The 19774-nt window shown below is 43.9% G+C and overlaps 1 protein-coding gene across 6 annotated transcripts in view; it reads right to left on the reverse strand.

The window, feature by feature from the left end:
• Window positions 1-19774, reverse strand: part of LOC122541480 (hepatic and glial cell adhesion molecule-like) — a 143064-nt gene that overhangs the window by 66710 nt on the left and 56580 nt on the right. For 5 of the 6 annotated variants that reach the window (XM_087979114.1, XM_087979115.1, XM_087979116.1 and 2 more), the window contains exon 3: window positions 1938-2207. The exons of the other annotated variant lie outside the window; for it this stretch is intronic. In XM_087979114.1, coding sequence (XP_087835240.1) covers window positions 1938-2207 — 270 coding nt within the window. The remainder of the gene's footprint in view (window positions 1-1937; window positions 2208-19774) is intronic. 6 annotated transcript variants of the gene reach the window in all.

Below are 19774 nucleotides of genomic sequence, written 5' to 3' on the forward strand. Positions count from 1 at the left end.
TATCAAACTGTTGTGTTTGCTGCAGTTCCAGGAAGTGGCCTCAAAGACAATCAGAGATGAGCAAAAAATACTGGCCTTGCCAGCAATTCTCACATTCCATGGTTAAACTTTAAAAATGACACAAAGTGTGAAGTGATACTTTTCACAAAGAAGCACAAGGGCAGGCAATATAAAATTAAAAGTGCAATTCTGAAGAGGATAAAGCAGAGAGAGACCTGAGAGTAAAGGTTTATAAATCATGGATAACAGCAGCGCAACCTGAGCAAGTGGTTAATAAGAAACAGTGTAATCCTGGATTTAATAAATAAATAGGGTTAGGGCAGCACGGTGGCTCCGTGATCAGCACTGCTGCCTCACTGCACCAGGGACCCAGGTTCAATTCCAGCCTTGGGTGATTCTCCCCATGGCTGCATGGGTTTCCTCCGGGTGCTCTGGTTTCCTCCCACAGTCCAAAGATGTGCAGGTCAGGTGAACTGGCCATGCTAAATTGCCCGTAGTGTTAGGTGCATTAGTCAGCGGTAAAATATAGTGTAGGGGAATGGGTCTGGGTGGGTTACTCTTTGGAGTGTCAGTGTGGACCTGTTAGGCCAAAGGGCCTGTTTCCATACTGTAAGTGAATCTAATCTAATAAATCCCCTGTGCCTTTAAAAACATTGGTGGGCTCTAAATGCAGAAGTCCTGCCGCAAAATCTGGCAGCTCCCAATTGTGTTGCCAGGGGAAAATGGACAGTGCATGAGGCATACAAGTGAGAAATTGAAAGTAAACAAGGCCATTTGAGATTAATGTTGAGTTCAACATGGGCTGCTAGAGAACATTGCTTGACAGGTCATTTGATGCAACTTAAAACAAATAGAAAGTTCCTTCAGTTTCAACAGAATTCCCATTGTTGAAATTTCTTAATGGCTGTTATTAAAGCTGAGCAATTACAAATGCTTGTTTAAGTTTCAAAAGCCAGTTATTTACAGCAGGAATGAAGATGGAGATGAGTGCAGAATTCACATTTTGATTAGCAATTTTAAATGGTTACTAAAGGGTTACATTTGATGTTCCTGAGTAGTTTATATCTGTAACAGACTGATCATGTTCGAGGATTTAAAATCTTTGAATGGGTTTCATGAATGAGAATGTTATTTTTAATTTTTGTATCAAGTGTATATGAATGAGAGATCTCTCAGACTGTTAAAAGTTTAATTATTTTCACTTCCACCTGACTTCTGAGGTCTGTCTGTAGTTGGTACTGAGTGAGTAGCTACGTCTGTAATACAGAGGGTGTGAAATGGCATATGTAATGTTAATAATAATGAATTGATTATCAATTGCTCATCGGGGGTTAATTAGCTCTGTGAGCTCGTTTATTCAGCACAGTAACACACATTGTAAGTTATGAAGCAAACATTCAAGCAAATCAACTTGCAGACCCATGGTAGATTAACTGCCTGACAGAGTCACAACATTATACACACACAAATCACACACAGTCCTTAAAGGTGAACCCTTTTGGAAAGGACAGGGATATTGCCTTGTAGAAACTTTAATCATTTATGAATCTATAATTTGTAGGTAATTTTCTGATATCTAGATTTCACGATGGTGACTTTGTCTATTGATTTCCCATGGAGTGTGAACTGTCTGTCATTTCTTTTTATATTTGGAGCTTTGTACATAACACAACAGTTCAGAAACTGGACAGGCTTGATTTGTCCTCAGCTCTGCCTCACCACTGCACAGTGATGTGCATGAACATATGAGTAGCTGGCCACTCAGCCATTCAATAAGATCATGACTGATCTGATTTTACCAATAAGTATGACACAGGTAACTTGAATGTACCTGGTAACAGTCCCATTACTGTTGCAAAATGAATATTCAGTCATACATTTACCAAAACCCTCTATTCTATAATCCAACAGAACTACCAGATTGCTTGAAAACCTACCATGGGCAAGGAGAAAGTGCGAAATGTTCCGTTGGCTGATGTCGTTCGTGACTGTGCATGTGTAAAAGCCACAATGTACATTTGCCACATTGGTAATAGTTAGTGTGCTGTTGTCAGATGCCAGGTTGTACAGTGAACTGTTCATAATTGGTTTGTCCTCCTTCAACCATAAGAGCTGGTTTGGTCTTCCATTTCGGACAATGCAGCTGAGTTGAACTTGCTTGGCAATGTAGGCTGGATCTTGGATAATCAGTGGCGTGGACAACACCTCTATTAGGATAAATACTCCAATGAATAATAATCAGACTTGCTGGAGTTAAAGCCTCTAACACAATATTCTATCATCAGCTTTTTATCCATTGGCATCTTCCTTCTTCTAAACATTAGCATCTTAACCCATCATCAGTGTGAAAATGGAAACATTGAACCGAAACTTACTGCCGAAGTAATTCCCAACCTAATCTAAAAATTCAGACTGAGATGAAAAATCGTTCGTCTGTATGCTTCCCCTACCTCTACCATTTGACTCTCTGTGATCACATGCAAGTTTGTTAATCAAAATGTCATACCAAATTCATCTATTATAAGCTCCCTAATCCTAGCTGACTACACTACTCAAAGGACATCTAGGAGTGGACAATCAGAGAGGTGATGACCTAGTGGTATTATCACTGGAATGTTAATCTAGAAACACATGTAATTCTCTGGGGACCTAGGTCTAAATCCTATAATGGCAGATGGGAGAATTTGAATTCAATAAAAATCTGGAATTAAGAGGCTAATGATGACCACGAATCCATTGTCAGTTGTTGGAAAAACCCAACTGGTTCATTGATGTCCTTCAGGGAAGGAAACTGCCATCTTTACATGGTCTCGCCTACATGTGACTCCAAACCCACAGCGATGTGTTTGATTCTTAACTGCCCTCTGGGTAATTAGGGATGGGCAATAAATATTGGTCCAGCCAGAAATGCCCAAATCCCGAGAATGAATTAAAAGTAATTTTGACTATGACTGCAGGCAACTGAGGTTAGCTTAGTTTTGGAAACTTGGTCAGCATGGACAAGTGCAATCAAAGGGTCTGTTTCCATGCTGTATGACTCTTTGACTCTGTCCAGCTGTTCCCTAGTGACAGACAAGCATGTATTCCGCTTAAAAGTGCGAACTATGTCTTCTGAATCCCATCAATCTATTAATGAAGCAGTGCAACTTATATTGTCTGCCAACAAACTAATTGAAGGCTTAATCACGAAGAAAAACGATGATGATAGAATATTGATTGAGCACCTATTGGTGAAGAAGAAAGAAAACTCAATTGATCATATGACAGCAGCCAACTTCCACAGCAACATAGGATCAGGAGTTACCCATTTGGCTTTTTGAGCCTGCTCCATCATTGAGGGAATAACGGCTTATCTGATTGTGATCATAGTTCATTTTCCTATCACTTCTCCATAACCATTATCCCTCAAAAATCTAACTCAGTCTTGAATGAAGTTAAAGGCACATCAGACGTGATTTCGGAAAACAAAACCTTATGATATAGGGGATAACATGTTGGGATGCATCGAGGATTAGTTGGCGAGCAGCCAGCATAATTTATTTTCCAGTTTCCAAGATGAGGAAGAGAATTATCCATTCTTAACAAACCTCAGAGAAAATTATTCTAATTTCTCTTGTTTTTAAACTATGATCCCTAGCTAGTGTTCACCCCCGCCCACCAAAAGGAATCATTCTCCAGGTCTCCACCCTGTGCAGTTTCCTTACTATTTAACCCATCTATATCTCCTCATAGCATCCTTTTGTCCTCATCACAACTTTCTTTCTGACACATCTTAGTGTCATCAACAAATTTGGCAATCATATCTTCTGTCCCAAATTTGTCCAGATTTGCTGACGATACAAAAGTAGGTGGGGACGCATATTGTGATGAGAACGTAAGGAATCTGAAATGAGATATAGAGAGATTATATAGGGCGCATGGTATTGGGGGCAAAGTACTAACTTGGATTGAAAGTTGGTTGGCTGACAGGAAACAAAGAGTAGTGATAAACAGCTCCATTTCGGAATGGCAGGCAGTGACCAGTGGGGTACCGCAGGGATCAGTGCTGGGACCGCAGCTTTTTACAATATATATTAATGATATAGAAGATGGTATTAGTAATAACATTAGCGAATTTGCTAATGATACTAAGCTAGGTGGCAGGGTGAAATGTGAGGAGGATGTTAGGAGATTACAGGGTGACCTGGACAGGTTAGGTGAGTGGTCAGATGCATGGCAGATGCAGTTTAATGTGGATAAATGTATGGTTATCCACTTTAGTGGCAAGAACAGGAAGGCAGATTACTACCTAAATGGAATCAATTTAGATAAAGGGGCAGTACAAAGAGATCTGGGTGTTTTTGTACACCAGTCAATGAAGGTAAGCATGCAGGTACAGCAGGTAGTGAAGAAGGCTAATAGCATGCTGGCTTTCATAACAAGAGGGATTGAGTATAGAAGCAAAGAGGTTCTTCTGCAGCTGTACAGGGCCCTGGTGACACCACATCTGGAGTATTGTGTGCAGATCTGGTCTCTAAATTTGAGGAAAGACATTCTAGCTATTGAGGGAGTGCAGCGTAGGTTCACGAGGTCAATTCCTGGAATGGCGGAACTACCTTACGCTGAAAGACTGGAGTGACTGGGCTTGTATCCCCTTGAGTTTAGAAGACTGAGAGGGGATCTGATTGAGACATATAAGATTATTAAAGGGTTGGACACTCTGGAAGCAGGAAATATGTTTCCGCTGATGGGTGAGTGCCGAACCAGAGGACACAGCTTAAAAATACGGGGTAGACCATTTAGGACAGAGATGAGGAGAAACTTCTTCACCCAGAGAGTGGTGGGTGTGTGGAATGCTCTACCCCAGAGGACAGTGGAGGCTCAGTCTCTGGATTCATTAAAGAATGAGTTGGATAGAGCTCTCAAGGATAGTGGAATCAGGGGTTATGGAAATAAGGCAGGAACAGGATACTGATTAAGGATGATCAGCCATGATCATATTGAATGGTGGTGCAGGCTCGAAGGACAGAATGGCCTACTCCTGCATCTATTGTCTATTGTCTATTGATTGAATGCTTAGGCAAAAACCTGGCAAATGAATTTTAATGTGGAAAAGTGTGAGGCCATGCTCTTTTGTATGAAGAAACAAAAGACAGACTATTGGCCAAATAGAAAGAGGCTTCTAAAAAGTGCAGCATAGATGGATCCGTTGTGCATGAAACAGAAAACGTAGCATACAGATGCAGCAAGTAATTAAGAAGACAAATATTGTGAGAGTTGTGCAGACTACATCAATGCAAGTATCCAATAGATAGACAGATTTTTGGAAGTATCAGGGAGGTGAGGGCTCTACAAAAGGGACGAAAGAGGTGTTGAGGCCTGGGACAGATTACTAATGATCTTTTTGAATTTTTTGAGGAATTTCTAAATGGCTGACTCATATCCTTATGCCTTTTCATTCAAGTCATCTATATAAATTGCAAAATGTTGAAGCACCAACACTGATCCCTTTGACAAACCACTTGTTACATCTTGGAAATCAAAAATTACAATTATGCCTGCTGCAAGCCAACTAATCTTCGATGCATGCTAACATGTTATCCCCCATGTGTAAGGTATTGTTTTCCATAATCACCTTTGATGTGGCTAGTTATCAATCTCCCTCTGAAACTCATTTCACCTGATAAAGGGGCTGTGCTCCGAAAGCTTGTAATTTCAAATAAACCTGTTGGACTATAACCTGGTGTCATGTGACCTCTAACCTTCTGGAAATCTAAGTACAATACATTCACAAGATATGCTGATTGTCCAAAGAACACCAATAGAAGTCATAATGTCACACAGCACTTCAGTCCAACCAGTTCACGCCAACCATAATCCTAAACTAAACTAGTCCCACCTGCCTGCAGTTGGCCCATATCCTTTCAAATATTTCTTATTCATCTATTTATCCAAATGTTTTCTAAACATTGTAACTGTACCTGCATCAACTGCTTCCTCTGGAAATTTATTCCACACAATTGGAGGTGTAGTGGACAGCGAAGAGGGTTACCTCAGATTACAACAGGATCTGGACCAGATGGGCCAATGGGCTGAGAAGTGGCAAATGGAGATTAATTCAGATAAATGCAAGGTTTGCATTTTGGAAAAGCAAATCTTAGCAGGACTTATACACTTAATGGTAAGGTCCTAGGGAGTGTTGCTGAACAAAGAGACCTTGGAGTGCAGGTTCATAGCTCCTTGAAAGTGGAGTTGCAGGTAGATAGGATAGTGAAGGCGGCGTTTGGTATGCTTTCCTTTATTGGTCAGAGTATTGAGTACAGGAGTTGGGAGGTCATGTTGCGGCTATACAGGACATTGGTTAGGCCACTGTTGGAATATTATGTGCAATTCTGGTCTCCTTCCCATCGGACAGATGTTGTGAAACTTGAAAGGGTTCAGAAAAGATTTACAAGGATGTTGCCAGGGTTGGAGGATTTGAGCTACAGGGAGAGCCTGACCAGGCTGGGGCTGTTTTCCCTGGAGCATCGGAGGCTGAGGAGTGACCTTATAGAGGTTTACAAAATTATGAGGAGCATAGATAGGATAAATAGACAAAGTCTTTTCCCTGGGGTCGGGGAGTCCAGAACTAGAAGGGCATAGGTTTAGGGTGAGAGGGGAAAGATATAAAAGAGACCTAAGGGGCAACCTTTTCACGCAGTGGGTAGTATGTATATGGAATGAGCTGCCAGAGGATGTGGTGGATGCTAGTACAATTGCAACGTTTGAGAGGCATTTGGATGGGTATACGAATAGGAAGGGTTTGGAGGGATATGGGCCAGGTGCTGGCAGGTGGGACTAGATTGGGTTGGATATCTAGTCTGCATGGACGGGTTGGACCGAAGGGTCTGTTTCCATGCTGTACATCTTTATGACTCTACATGAACTGCTGTCTGCGTTAAAAAAATTTCCCCTCATGTCTTTTTAAAATCTTTCTCCTCCCACTTTAAAAATATGCCCTAGGCTTGAAATCCCAAACCCTAGAGAAAAGACAATTGCCATTCACCTTATATATACCCCTCATAATTTTAGAAAACTCCATAAAGTCACCCTCAACTGCCTATGCTCCAGCGAAAAAAGTCCTAGGTTATTTTTATAACTCAAAACGTCCATTCTGACAACATCCAGCTAAATCTCTTTTGTACCCTCTCCAATTTGATGATGTTCTTCCTATACCTGGGAGATCAGAATTGAACACAGTACTACAGAAAAGGTCTTACTAATGTCTTGTACAACCTCAACATGACATTCCAACTCCCATACTCAAAGGTCTGCGCAATGAAGGAAAGCATGCTGAATACCTTTTTAACCACCCTGTTTACGATGTGCAATCTTCAAAAAATTATTTATATGAACCCCTAAGTCTCTCCGTTCTACAACACTACCCAAGGCCCTACTTTTAACTGAACAAGTCTTACCCTTGTTTGTTTTACCAAAATGGGATACCTCACATTGATCCAAACTAAACTCCCTCTGCCACTCTCCAACCCATTGACACAACTGATCAAGATCTCTTTGTAATCTTAGATAGTTAGTGATAGATTTAAGACAGATGTCAGAGGCAGGTTCTTTACGCAGAGAGTGGTAAGGGTGTGGAATGCCCTACCTGTTAATGTAATCATCTCAGCCTCATTAGGGAGATTTAAACAATCCTTAGATAAGCACATGGTTGATGATGGGATAGTGTAGGGGACAAGCTGAGGATAGTTCACAGGTCGGTGCAACATCGAGGGCCAAAGGGCTTGTTCTGCGCTGTATTGTTCTACGTTCTACATAACCTTCTTCACTGCTCACTACACCACCACTATTGGTGTCATTTGCAAACTTACTACCTATGCCTTCTATATTCTTATCTAAACTTCATATAAATGACAAACAAAAAGTGGATTCTGCACCAGTCCCTGTGGAACACTGCTGCTCACAGGCTTTTAGAATATAGAACATAGAACTAAGGAAAGTACAGCACAGAACAGGCCCTTCGGCCCACGATGATGTGCCAAAGTTTAATTCTAATGTAAAATAAAATAACAGAACCTACGCACCCCTCAATTCACTGCTATCCATGTGCAAGTCCAGCAGTCACTTAATGTCTCTAATGACTCTGCTTCCACCACCACCACTGCGAACGCAAATCATACATTCACAATTTTCTGCGTAAAGAATTTACCTCCGACATCTCCTCTACACCTTCCTCTTAATATCATAAAACTATGACCCCTCTTGCCAGTCAATCCTGCCCTGGGGAAAAGTCTCTAGCTATTGACTCTATCCATGCATCTCATTACCTTGTATTACCTCGATCAGGTCACCTCACTTCCTCCTTTTGTCCAGACAGAAAAGTCCGAACTTAGTCAACCTTTCTTTATAAGACAAGCCCTCCAGTCCAGCCAGCATCCTGGTAAACCTTCTTTGCACCCTCTCCAAAGTCTCTGTATCTTTCCTATAGTAGGGAAACCAGAACTGGACACAATATTCCAAGTGTGGTCTCACTGGGGACTTGTAGACCTGCAGCAAAACCTCACGGGTCTTAAACTCAATCCTCCTGCTAATGAAAGCCAAAACACCATTTGCTTTCTTAACAACCCTATCCACTTGGCTGGTAACTTCGAGGGATCTATGTACATGAACACTAAGATCCCTCTGTTCCTCCTCCTATATTCAGCGTTCAAGTTCAACCTTCCCATATGCATCACTTCGTATTTATCCAGGTTGAACTCCATCTGCCATTTCTCAGCCCAGCTCTGCATCCTGTCTATGTCGCACAGCAGCCTGCAATAACCCTCTATATCAACGGCACCTCCAACCTTTGTGTCATCTGCAAATTTACTAACCCACCCCTCAACCTCCTTATCCAAGTCATTTATAAAAACTACAAAGAGCAGAGGCTCAAGAACAGAGCTCTGCAGGACACCACTCAACACTGACCTCCAGGTAGATTTAAACTTGAGACAGACTGGGAATGCAGCAAAAAGGAAGGATAACTTAGGACATCGTAGGACATCATAACTTAGGACTTCCAATATCTCTAATGATAAGAAAGTTAGCATTAAGGCACTTTACCTGAATGCTCGTAGCATTCGTAACAAAGCAGACGAACTAATGGCACAGATCATCGTGAATGATTATGATGTGGTAGGCATCACAGAGACATGGTTACAGGGGGGTCAGGACTGGCAGTTAAACATCCAAGGGTTTTCAACTTATTGAAAAGACAGGGAGGTGGGCAGAGGGGGCGGGGTTGCCTTGTTAGTTAAGAACAAAATTAAATCTATGGCACTGAATGACATAGTGTCGGATGAAGTGGAGTCTGTGTGGGTGGAATTGAGGAACCACAAAGGCAAAAAAACCATAATGGGAGTTATGTACAGACCTCCTAACAGTGGTCAGGACCAGGGGCGCAACATGTACCGGGAAATAGGGAAGGCATGTCAGAAAGGCAAGATCATGGTGATCATGGGAGACTTCAATATGCAGGTGGACTGGGTAAATAATGTTGCCAGTGGATGCAAAGAAAGGGAATTCATGGAACGCTTACAGGATGGCTTTTTGGAACAGCTTGTCATGGAGCCCACAAGGGAGCAGGCTATTCTGGACCTAGTGCTATGTAATGAACCATACTTTATAAAACATCTTAAAGTGAGGGAACACTTAGGAAGCAGCGATCATAATATGGTAGAGTTCAGTCTGCAGTTTGAAAGAGAGAAGGCAAAATCGGATGTAATGGTGTTACAGTTAAATAAAGGTAATTATGAGGGCATGAGAGAGGAACTGACGAAAATAGATTGGAAGCAGAGCCTAGCAGGGAAGACAGTAGAGCAAAAATGGCAGGAGTTTGTGGGTAAAATTGAGGACACTGTACAGAGGTTCATCCGCAAGAAGAGAAAGATTATCCGGTGAGGGATTAGACAGCCATGGCTGACAAAGGAAGTCAGGAAATGTATCAAAGATAAAGAGAGATCCTATAAAGTGGCCAAGAGCACTGGGAAATCAGAAGATTGGGAAGGCTACAAAAACAAACAGAGGATAACAAAGAGAGAAATAAGGAAGGAGAGAATCAAATATGAAGGTAGGCTGGCCAGTAATATTAGAAATGATAGTAAAAGTTTCTTTCAATACATAAGAAACAAACGACAGGCAAGAGTAGACATTGGGCCATTTCAAACTGATGCTGGAAGCCTAGTGATGGGAGATAAGGAAATAGCAGGAGAACTTAATAAGTACTTTGCCTCAGTCTTCACAGTGGAAGACATGAGTAATATCCCAACAATTAAAGGGAGTCAGGGGGCTGAGTTGAGTATGGTTGCTATTACAAAAGAGAAAGTGCGAGAAAAGCTAAAAGGTCTGAAAATTGATAAATCTCCTGGCCCCGATGGGCTACATCCTAGAGTTCTGAGGAAATAGCGGAGGCGTTGGTTGAGATCTTTCAAAAGTCATTGGAATCAGGGAAAGTCCCGGATGATTGGAAGATCGCTGTTGTAACCCCCTTGTTCAATAAAGGATCAAGGCAAAAGATGGAAAATTATATGCCAATTAGCCTAACCTCGGTTGTTGGTAAAATTCTAGAATCCACCATTAAGGATGAGGTTTCTAAATTCTTGGAAGAGCAGGGTTGGATTAGAACAAGTCAACATGGATTTAGTAAGGGGAGGTCGTGCCTGACAAACCTGTTGGAGTTCTTTGAAGAGGTGACAAGTAGGTTAGACCAGGGAAACTCAGTGGATGTGGTCTAGCTAGACTTCCAAAAGGCCTTTCATAAGGTGCCACATGGGTGGCTGCTGAGCAAGGTGAGGGCCCATGGTGTTCGAGGTGAGCTACTGGTATGGATTGAGGATTGGCTGTCTGACAGAAGGCAGAGAGTTGGGATAAAAGGTTCTTTTTCGAATGGCAGCCGGTGACAAGTGGTGTCCCGCAGGGTTCAGTGTTGGGGCACAGCTGTTCACGTTATATATTAATGATCTGGATGAAGGGACTGGGGGCATTCTAGCGAAGTTTGCCAATGATACAAAGTTAGGTGGACAGGCAGGTAGTACTGAGGAAGTGGGGAGGCTGCAGAAAGATCTAGACAGTTTGGAAGAGTGGTCCAGGAAATGGCTGATGGAATTCAATGTGAGCAAATGCGAGGTCTTGCACTTTGGAAAAAAGAATACAAGCATGGACTACTTTCTAAACGGTGAGAAAATTCGTAAAGCCAAAGTACAGAGGGATCTGGGAGTGCTAGTTGAGGATTCTCTAAAGGTAAACATGCAGGTTGAGTCCGTGATTAAGAAAGCGAATGCAATGTTGTCAATTATCTCAAGAGGGTTGGAATATAAAAGCAGCGTTGTGCTACTGAGACTTTATAAAGCTCTGGTTAGGCCCCATTTGGAGTACTGTGTCCAGTTTTGGTCCCCACACCTCAGGAAGGACATACTGGCACTGGAGCGGGTCCAGCGGAGATTCACACGGATGATCCCTGGAATGGTAGGTCTAACATATGAGGAACGGCTGAGGATCCTGGGATTGTATTCATTGGAGTTTAGAAGATTAAGGGGAGATATAATAGAAACTTACAAGATAATACATGGCTTGGAGAGGGTGGACGCTAGGAAATTGTTTCCGTTAGGTGAGGAGACTAGGACCCATGGACACAGCCTTAGAATTAGAGGGGGTAAATTCAGAACAGAAATGCGGAGACATTTCTTCAGCCAGAGAGTGGTGGGCCTGTGGAATTCATTGCCGCAGAGTACAGTGGAGGCTGGGACGCTAAATGTCTTCAAGGCAGAAATTGATAAATTCTTGATGTCACAAGGAATTAAGGGCTAAGGGGAGAATGTGGGCAAGTGGAGTTGAAATGCCAATCAACCATGATTGAATGGCGGAGTGGACTCGATGGGCCGAATGGCCTTACTTCCGCTCCTATGTCTTATGGTCTTATGGCAGAATACTTTCCATCTACAACCATTTTCTACCTTCTGTCAGCCAGCCAAATCTGAATCCAGATAACCAAATCTCCGTATCCCATACCTCCTAACTTTATGAATGAGCCTACCATGGGGAACCTTATTAAATGCCTTACTGAAGTTCACATACACCACATCCATTGCTTGATCTTCATTGACCTGTCTTGTCACCTCCTCAAAGAACTCAATAAGATTTGTGACGTATGACCTGCCCCTCACAAAGCCATGCTGATTGCCTTTAATCACGCTCTGCTTTTCCAAATAGTCATAAATCCTATCCCTCAGAATTCTTTTCAAAATCTTGCTGAGTACAGGCGTAAGACTGGCTGGTCTATAATTTCCAGGGATTTCCCAATTAGCCTTCTTGGAAAGAGGAAAAACATTAGGGTGTAGGTTTGCTCGCTGAGCTGTAGGTTTGATATCCGGACGTTTCATTACCTGGCTAGGTAACATCATCAGTGGCGACCTCCAAGTGAAGCGAAGCTGTTGTCTCCGGCTTTCTATTTATGTTTGTCCTGGATGGGGTACCTGGGCTTTGTGGTGATGTCATTTTCTGTTCGTTTTCTGAGGGGTTGATAGATGGTATCTAGATCTATGTGTTTGTTTATGGCATTGTGGTTGGAGTGCCAGGCCTCTAGGAATTCTCTGGCATGTCTATGCTTAGCCTGTCCCAGGATAGATGCGTTGTCCCAGTCAAAATGGTGTTTTTTTTCATCTGTGTATAGGGCTATGAGGGAGAGAGGGTTGTGTCTTTTTTTTGCAGCTAGCCACAGGCTAAGCAAAGACATGCCAGAGAATTCCTAGAGGCCTGGCACTCCAACCACAATGCCATAAATAAACACATAGATCTAGATGCCATCTATCAATCCCTCAGAAAACGAACAGGAAATGACATCACCACAAACCCCAGGAACCCCATCCAGGACAAACATATAAATAGAAAGCAGGAGACAACAGCTTCGCTTCACTTGGAGGTCGTCACTGATGATGTTACCTAGCCAGGTAATGAAACGTCCGGATATCAAACCTACAGCGCAGCGAGCAAACCTACACCCTAAACTTCAACCTGAGCTACAAACCTTGCAGGAACAACATTCACCTCCTTCCAATCCTCCGGTACGATTCCCATGGAGAACAATGAAGCAAAGATCTTTGCCAGCGGCTTAGCAATCTCCTTTCTCACTTCCCGGAGCAACTTAGGATAAATCTGGTCTGGCCCTAGAGACTTATCAATCTTAATGTTTTCAAAATTTCCAGCACATCAACTTCATCAATCTTGATCTGTTCAAGCCTATAATCCAGCTCTTCAAAGTTCTCATTCACAACAAGGTCTTTTTCCTTAGTGAAAACTGAAGCAAAAACTCATTTCGGCTTCCCCTATCTGCTCAGACTCCATGCACAAGTTGCCTACACGATCCCTAATTGGCCCTAACATCTCGCTGATCATTCTCTTATTCTTCACGTATGAGTAAAATGCCTTTGGGTTCTCCCTAATCCTTCTTGCCAAGCTTTGTTCATGCTCCCTCCTGGCTCTCCTTAGTCCATTTCTGAGCTCCTTTCTAGCAAGCCTGTAATCCTCTAAAGCTGTGCTAGATCCTTGCTTCCTCCACCTTCCGTAAGCTGCCTTCTTCCTTTTGATGAGAAGCTCCTCTGTTCTCGTCATCCAAAGCTCCTAAATCTTACCCCTTCTTACCTGTCTCAGAGGAACAAATTTGTGCATCACTCAAAACAACTGCTCCTTAAACAGCCATGATTTGGAGATGCTGATGTTGGACTGAGGTGTACAAAGTTAAAAATCACACAACTGAGCTAAAAATGTGTTGCTGGAAAAGCGCAGCAGGTCAGGCAGCATCCAAGGAACAGGAGAATCAACGTTTCGGGCATAAGCCCTTCTTCAGGAATGAGGAAAGTGTGTCCAGCAGACTAAGATAAAAGGTAGGGAGGAGGGACTTGGGGGAGGGGCTTTGCAGATGCGATAGGTGGAGGGAGGTCAAGGTGAGGGTGATAGGCTGGAGTGGGGTGGGGGCGGAGAGGTCAGGAAGATGATTGCAGGTTAGGAAGGCGGTGCTGAGTTCGAGGGATTTGACTGAGACAAGGTGGGGGGAGGGGAAATGAGGAAACTGGAGAAATCTGAGTTCATCTCTTGTGGTTGGAGGGTTCCTAGGCGGAAGATGAGGCGCTCTTCCTCCAACCGTCGTGTTGCTATGGTCTGGCGATGGAGGAGTCCAAGGACCTGCATGTCCTTGGTGGAGTGGGAGGGGGAGTTGAAGTGTTGAGCCACAGGGTGGTTGGGTTGGTTGGTCCGGGTGTCCCAGAGGTGTTCTCTGAAACATTCCACAAGTAGGCGGTCTGTCTCCCCAATATAGAGGAGGCCACATCGGCTGCAGCGGATGCAGTAAATGATGTGTGTGGAGGTGCAGGTGAGTTTGTGGCTGATATGGAAGTATCCCTTGGGGCCTTGGAGGGAAGTAAGGGGGAAGGTGTGGGCGCAAGTTTTGCATTTCTTGCGGTTGCAGGGGAAGGTGCCGGGAGTGGAGGTTGGGTTGGTGGAGGGTGTGGACCTGACGAGGGAGTCACGGAGGGAGTGGTCTTTTCGGAACATAAATTCATGCAGTTTTTGAGCAAAGTACAATGTAACCCTGCAAGTACAAATTCACCCCACAAAATAAATATGTGCATGTGGGTCTTTGTCTGTGTGTGTGTGTCTGTCTGGGTTGGGGGTTGTGAGTGCGAGAAAGTGTGTGTGTGTGTGTGTGTATATAGTGCAATGGTGGTCACCTGTAATGTGACATGAATCCAAGGTCCCGGTTGAGGCCCTCCCTATGGGCACTGAACTTAGCTATCAGCCTCTGCTTGGCCACTTTTCTCTGCTGCCTGTTCCGTAGACCACCTTGGAGGATGGTCACCCGAAAGTCCGAGGTCGAATGTCCTGGACCACTGAAGTGTTCCCCAACTGGGAGGGAACCCTCCTGTCTGTTGATTGTTGTGCGGTGCCCATTCATCTGTTGTCGTAGCCTTTGCTCGGTTTCCCCAATGTACCATGCCTCTGCAGGTCACACATTATCCTGCAACACATTATCAATGAGGATGAGCACCTCACAAGACCTTCCCCACACCTCCACTACTTGCTTTTAAACAACCGCCAAACCTCAAACAGATCATTGTTCGTAGCAAACTGCCCGGCTCTCAGGACAATTCCATACAACCCTGTCACGGTAGGCGCTGCAAGATGTGTCAGAGTGTGGACATGGATACCACCATTACACATGGGGACACCTCCCACCATGTACAAGGCAGGTACTCATGTGACTCAGCCAACGTTGTCTATCTTATCCGTTGCAGGCAAGGATGCCCGGAGGCATGGTACATTGGGGAAACCGAGCAAAGGCTATGACAACGGATGAATGGGCACCGCGCAACAATCACAGACAGGAGGGTTCCCTCCCAGTTGGGGAACACTTCAGTGGTCCAGGACATTCAGCCTTGGACCTTTTGGTGACCATCCTCCAAGGCGGTCTTCGGGACAGGCAGCAGAGAAAAATGACCGAGCAAAGGCTGATAGCTAAGTTCAGTACCCATAGGGAGGGCCTCAACCGGGACCTTGGGTTCATGTCACATTACAGGTGACCACCATTGCACTATACACACACACAGATACTCCTATACACACAAACTCACACACACACGGACACACAGATGCGCACACAGACACCCACACACACCCTTACAGATACACACTCCCACACTCACACATGCACCCCCTCACAGACTTCAGACACTCTGCACTCACTACACATACACATACACTTTCTCACACTCGCAACCCCCAACCCAGATAGACACACACACACACACACACAGACAGACAAAGACCCACATGCACACATTTATTTTGTGGGGTGAATTTATACTTGCAGGGTTACATTGTACTTTGCTCAAAAACTGCATGCATTCATGTAGGACTCTGAGCTCAAAAATTGTATGAATTTATGTAAAACTCCGTTATCTCACTTTTTAGATTAGAATCAATCGAAACATCATGGCATAGACAGAGAATACAGGGGGCTAACACCTTCAACTTATTGTCTAGTTATCACCCATTGTTAACAGCTAACCCGAGAATGCATCTTTTTAAAAAAAATATTTTGTGATTTACACACGAAAGAAGTGAAACTATCACTGTATTCTAACAGATGAAAGGCTTAACAGACAATCAATTTTTCAATGTATAATTTCAGTTACATCACACCGTAAATTTTTGCTATAAATTCTGTGTTAGGATTGAGCCCTCCACTACCACCTGATGAAGGAGCATCGCTCTGAAAGTTAGTGTGCTTCCAATTAAACCTGTTGGACTATAACCCGGTGTTGTGTGATTTTTATCCTTAAACAATGTCCACATGTCTGCTGTGCCCTTTCTGTGAAACAATTGCTCCAGTCTGAACTTCCCAACTCCTGCCTGATAGCATCAGAATTTCCTTTTCCCCACATAAATATCTTTTCTCGGTAACTGCTCCTTTCCCTCTCCAAGGCTATGGTAAATGTAAGGCAGTTGTGGTTACTGTCACCAAAGTGTCTCCCACCACAAGATCTGACATCTGTCCTGGCTTGTTGCCGAGCACCAAATCCAAAATGGACTCTCTCCTTGTCAGTCTGTCTACATACTGAGTAAGGAAACCCTCCTGAACACACCTGACAAAAATGGCTCCAATCAAACTATTTGCACTAAGGAATTCCAGTCAATATTGGGAACTTTGAAATCACCCATAACAACAAACCTGCTATATCTGCATTTTTCCGAAATCTGCCGGCCTACGAGTTCTTCAATCTCTCTAGTGCTCTTCGGGGGTCTGTAGAAAACCCCTAATAAGGTGGCTGCTCCTTTGCTCTAATTAATCTGGTTTACATGATTCTGAAGGGGGAGGGTGAGCAGCCAGATATCGTGGTACATACGAAACCAATGATATAGCCAGGAAAGGAATTGAGCATCTGAAAAGTGACTTCAGAGAGCTAGGTTGGAAGCTGAAGAGTAGGATGAGTATAGAAGTGATCTCAGGTTTGCTACTGATGCCACGAGATAGTGAGGCGAGGAACAGTCAGCGAATACAGCTTAACACATGGCTGAGAGGCTGGTGCAGGAGGGAGGGCTTCAAATACCTGGGGAAGGTGGGACCTGTACATGAAGGGTGGGTTGCACCTGAACTGGAGGGGCACAAATGTCCAGGGGAGGAGATAACTTCCATTCATACTGACTCAGTAGATAAACTTTTCTCAACAACCTGTTTCTGTCGTTGTGATGCATTCTCTGATTAGCAAAGCTACACCCCCTCAGCTTTTTCTACCCTCCCTGCTCTTTTTAAACCTCTAAACCCTGGAAGATCGAGAACCATTCCTGCCCCTGTGAAACCCATGTCTCCGTTATGGCCACAACATCGTAGCCCCAAGTGCTGATCCATGCTCTAAGTTCATCACTCTTTTTTCTGATACTCCTTGCGTTAAAACAGACGCACTTTAACGGATCCCTTTGTTTTATCACGTTAGAAACCTTCCGGATAGATTCACCACATCCTGTCACTGCCTTATCTACAAGTGCCTCCCTCTCATATGTAACTCTGATTCCTACCCACTTGCCAAACTAGTTTAAACCCTCCCGAACCACACGAACAAATCTTCCACCCAGGACATTTGTGCCCCTCCAATTCAGGTGCAACCCATCCTTCATGTACAGGTCCCACCTTCCCCAGAAGGCATCTCAATGGCTGAGGTATCTGAAGCTCTCCCTCCTGCACCAGCCTAGTGTTAAGCTGCATTCGCTGACTGTTCCTCACCTCACTATCTCGTGGTATCAGAAGCAAGCGCGAGATCACTTCTATACACATCCTACTCTTCAGCTTCCAATCTAGCTCTCTGTAGTCACTTTTCAGATGCTCAATCCCTTTCCTGGCTATACCATTGGTTCCAATATGTACCATGATTTCTGGTTGCTAACCCTCCCCCTTCAGAATCGCATAAACCCGATCCGGGAAATCCCGGACCGTGGCACTGGGGAGGCAACATACCTTCCGGGAGTCCCATTCCTGATCACGAAATCTCCTGTCAATCCGATTACCTATTGAGACTCCTACCACTAGCGCTTTTCTATTCTCCCCCTTCCCTTCTGAGTCACAGTACCAGGCTCAGTGCTAGAGACCTGACAACTATGGCTTCCCCTGGTAGGCCATCCCAACCAGCAGTATCCAAAACGGTATACTTATTGCTGAGTGGAACGGCCACAGGGGATCCCTGCTCTATCTGTTGGCTCCCTTTCCTCCCCCTGACTGGAGCCCAGCTGTCCGTAGCCGGCATCTGAGGGATGACCACCTCCCTGTACATCCTCTCAATTTCTCCCTCAGCCTCCCAGATGATCCATAGTTCATCTAGCTCCAGCTCCAGTTCCCTAACTTGGTTTTCAAGCAGCTGGAGTTGGATGCACTTCCAAAAAAATAACTCTCCACCATCACTCTCTGTGTCCTGCTGTTAAGCCAATTTTGTATCCAACTGGAAAGCTCACCCTGAATCCTATGTGATCTAACTTTACTAATTATTCCACCATGTGGAACTTTGTTGAAGGCTTTACTAAAGTCCAAGTAAATAATGTCCACCACTCTGCCCTCATCAATCTTCTTGGTTACTTCCTCAAAAAACTCAAATTTGTGAGACATTATTTCCTCACACAAAACTTTGCTGACTATCCAAATACATGTAAATCCTATCTTTCAGAATCACTTCCTACAATTTACCTACCACCAAAGTCAGACTCAAAAGTCAATAGTTTCCAGGCTTCTCCTTACATCCCTTCTTAAATAAAGGCACAACGTTAGTCACTCTCCAGCCATCAGGCACCTCACCCATAGTTATAGATGACACAAATATATCTGCAAGGGGTCCTCCAATTTCCTCCCTAACTTCCCATAAGTTCAGGGGTATACTAGATCATGTCCCAAATACTTATCCACTTTTAGAAATCACACAACACCAGGTTATAGTCCAACAGGTTTAATTGGAAGCACTAGCTTTCGGAGCGACACTCCTTCATCAGGTGGTTCCGAAAGCTAGTGCTTCCAATTAAACCTGTTGGACTATAACCTGATGTTGTGTGATATTTAACTTTGTACACCCCAGTCCAACACCGGCATCTCCAAATCATATCCACTTTTATGTTTTCTAAGATCTCCAGCGTTTCATCTTCTGTAATTCAAAACATCAATACTTATTTCCCTGAGTTCTCCAGCCTTCATTTAGAGTCATAGAGATGTACAGCATGGAAACAGACCCTTCGGTCCAACCAGTCCATGCCAACCAGATATCCCAACCCAATCTAGTCCCACCTGCCAGCACCTGGCCCATATCCCTCCAAACCCTTCCTATTCATATACCCATCCAAATGCCTCTTAAGTGTTGCAATTGTACCAGCCTCCACCACTTCCTCTGGCAGCTCATTCCATACACGTATCATCCTCTGTGTGAAAAAGTTGTCCCTTAAGTCTCTTTTATATCTTTCCCCTCTCACCCTAAGCCTATGCCCTCTAGTCCTGGACTCCCCGACCCCAGGGAAAAGACTTTGTCTATTTATCCTATCCATGCCCCCCCATCATTTTGTAAACCTCTATAAGGTCACCCCTCAGCCTCCGACGCTCCAGGGAAAACAGACCCAGCCTGTTCACCCTCTCCATAAAGCTCAAATCCTCCAACCCTGGCAACATCCTTGTAAATCTTTTCTGAACCCTTTCAAGTTTCACAACATCTTTCTGATAGGAAGGAGACCAGAATTGCACGCA

This window comes from Chiloscyllium plagiosum, unplaced genomic scaffold (genome assembly GCF_037043375.1).
Source record: "Chiloscyllium plagiosum isolate Xiang-an unplaced genomic scaffold, Cpla_swu_hap1 HiC_scaffold_35, whole genome shotgun sequence".
Taxonomy (NCBI): Eukaryota; Metazoa; Chordata; class Chondrichthyes; order Orectolobiformes; family Hemiscylliidae; genus Chiloscyllium; species Chiloscyllium plagiosum.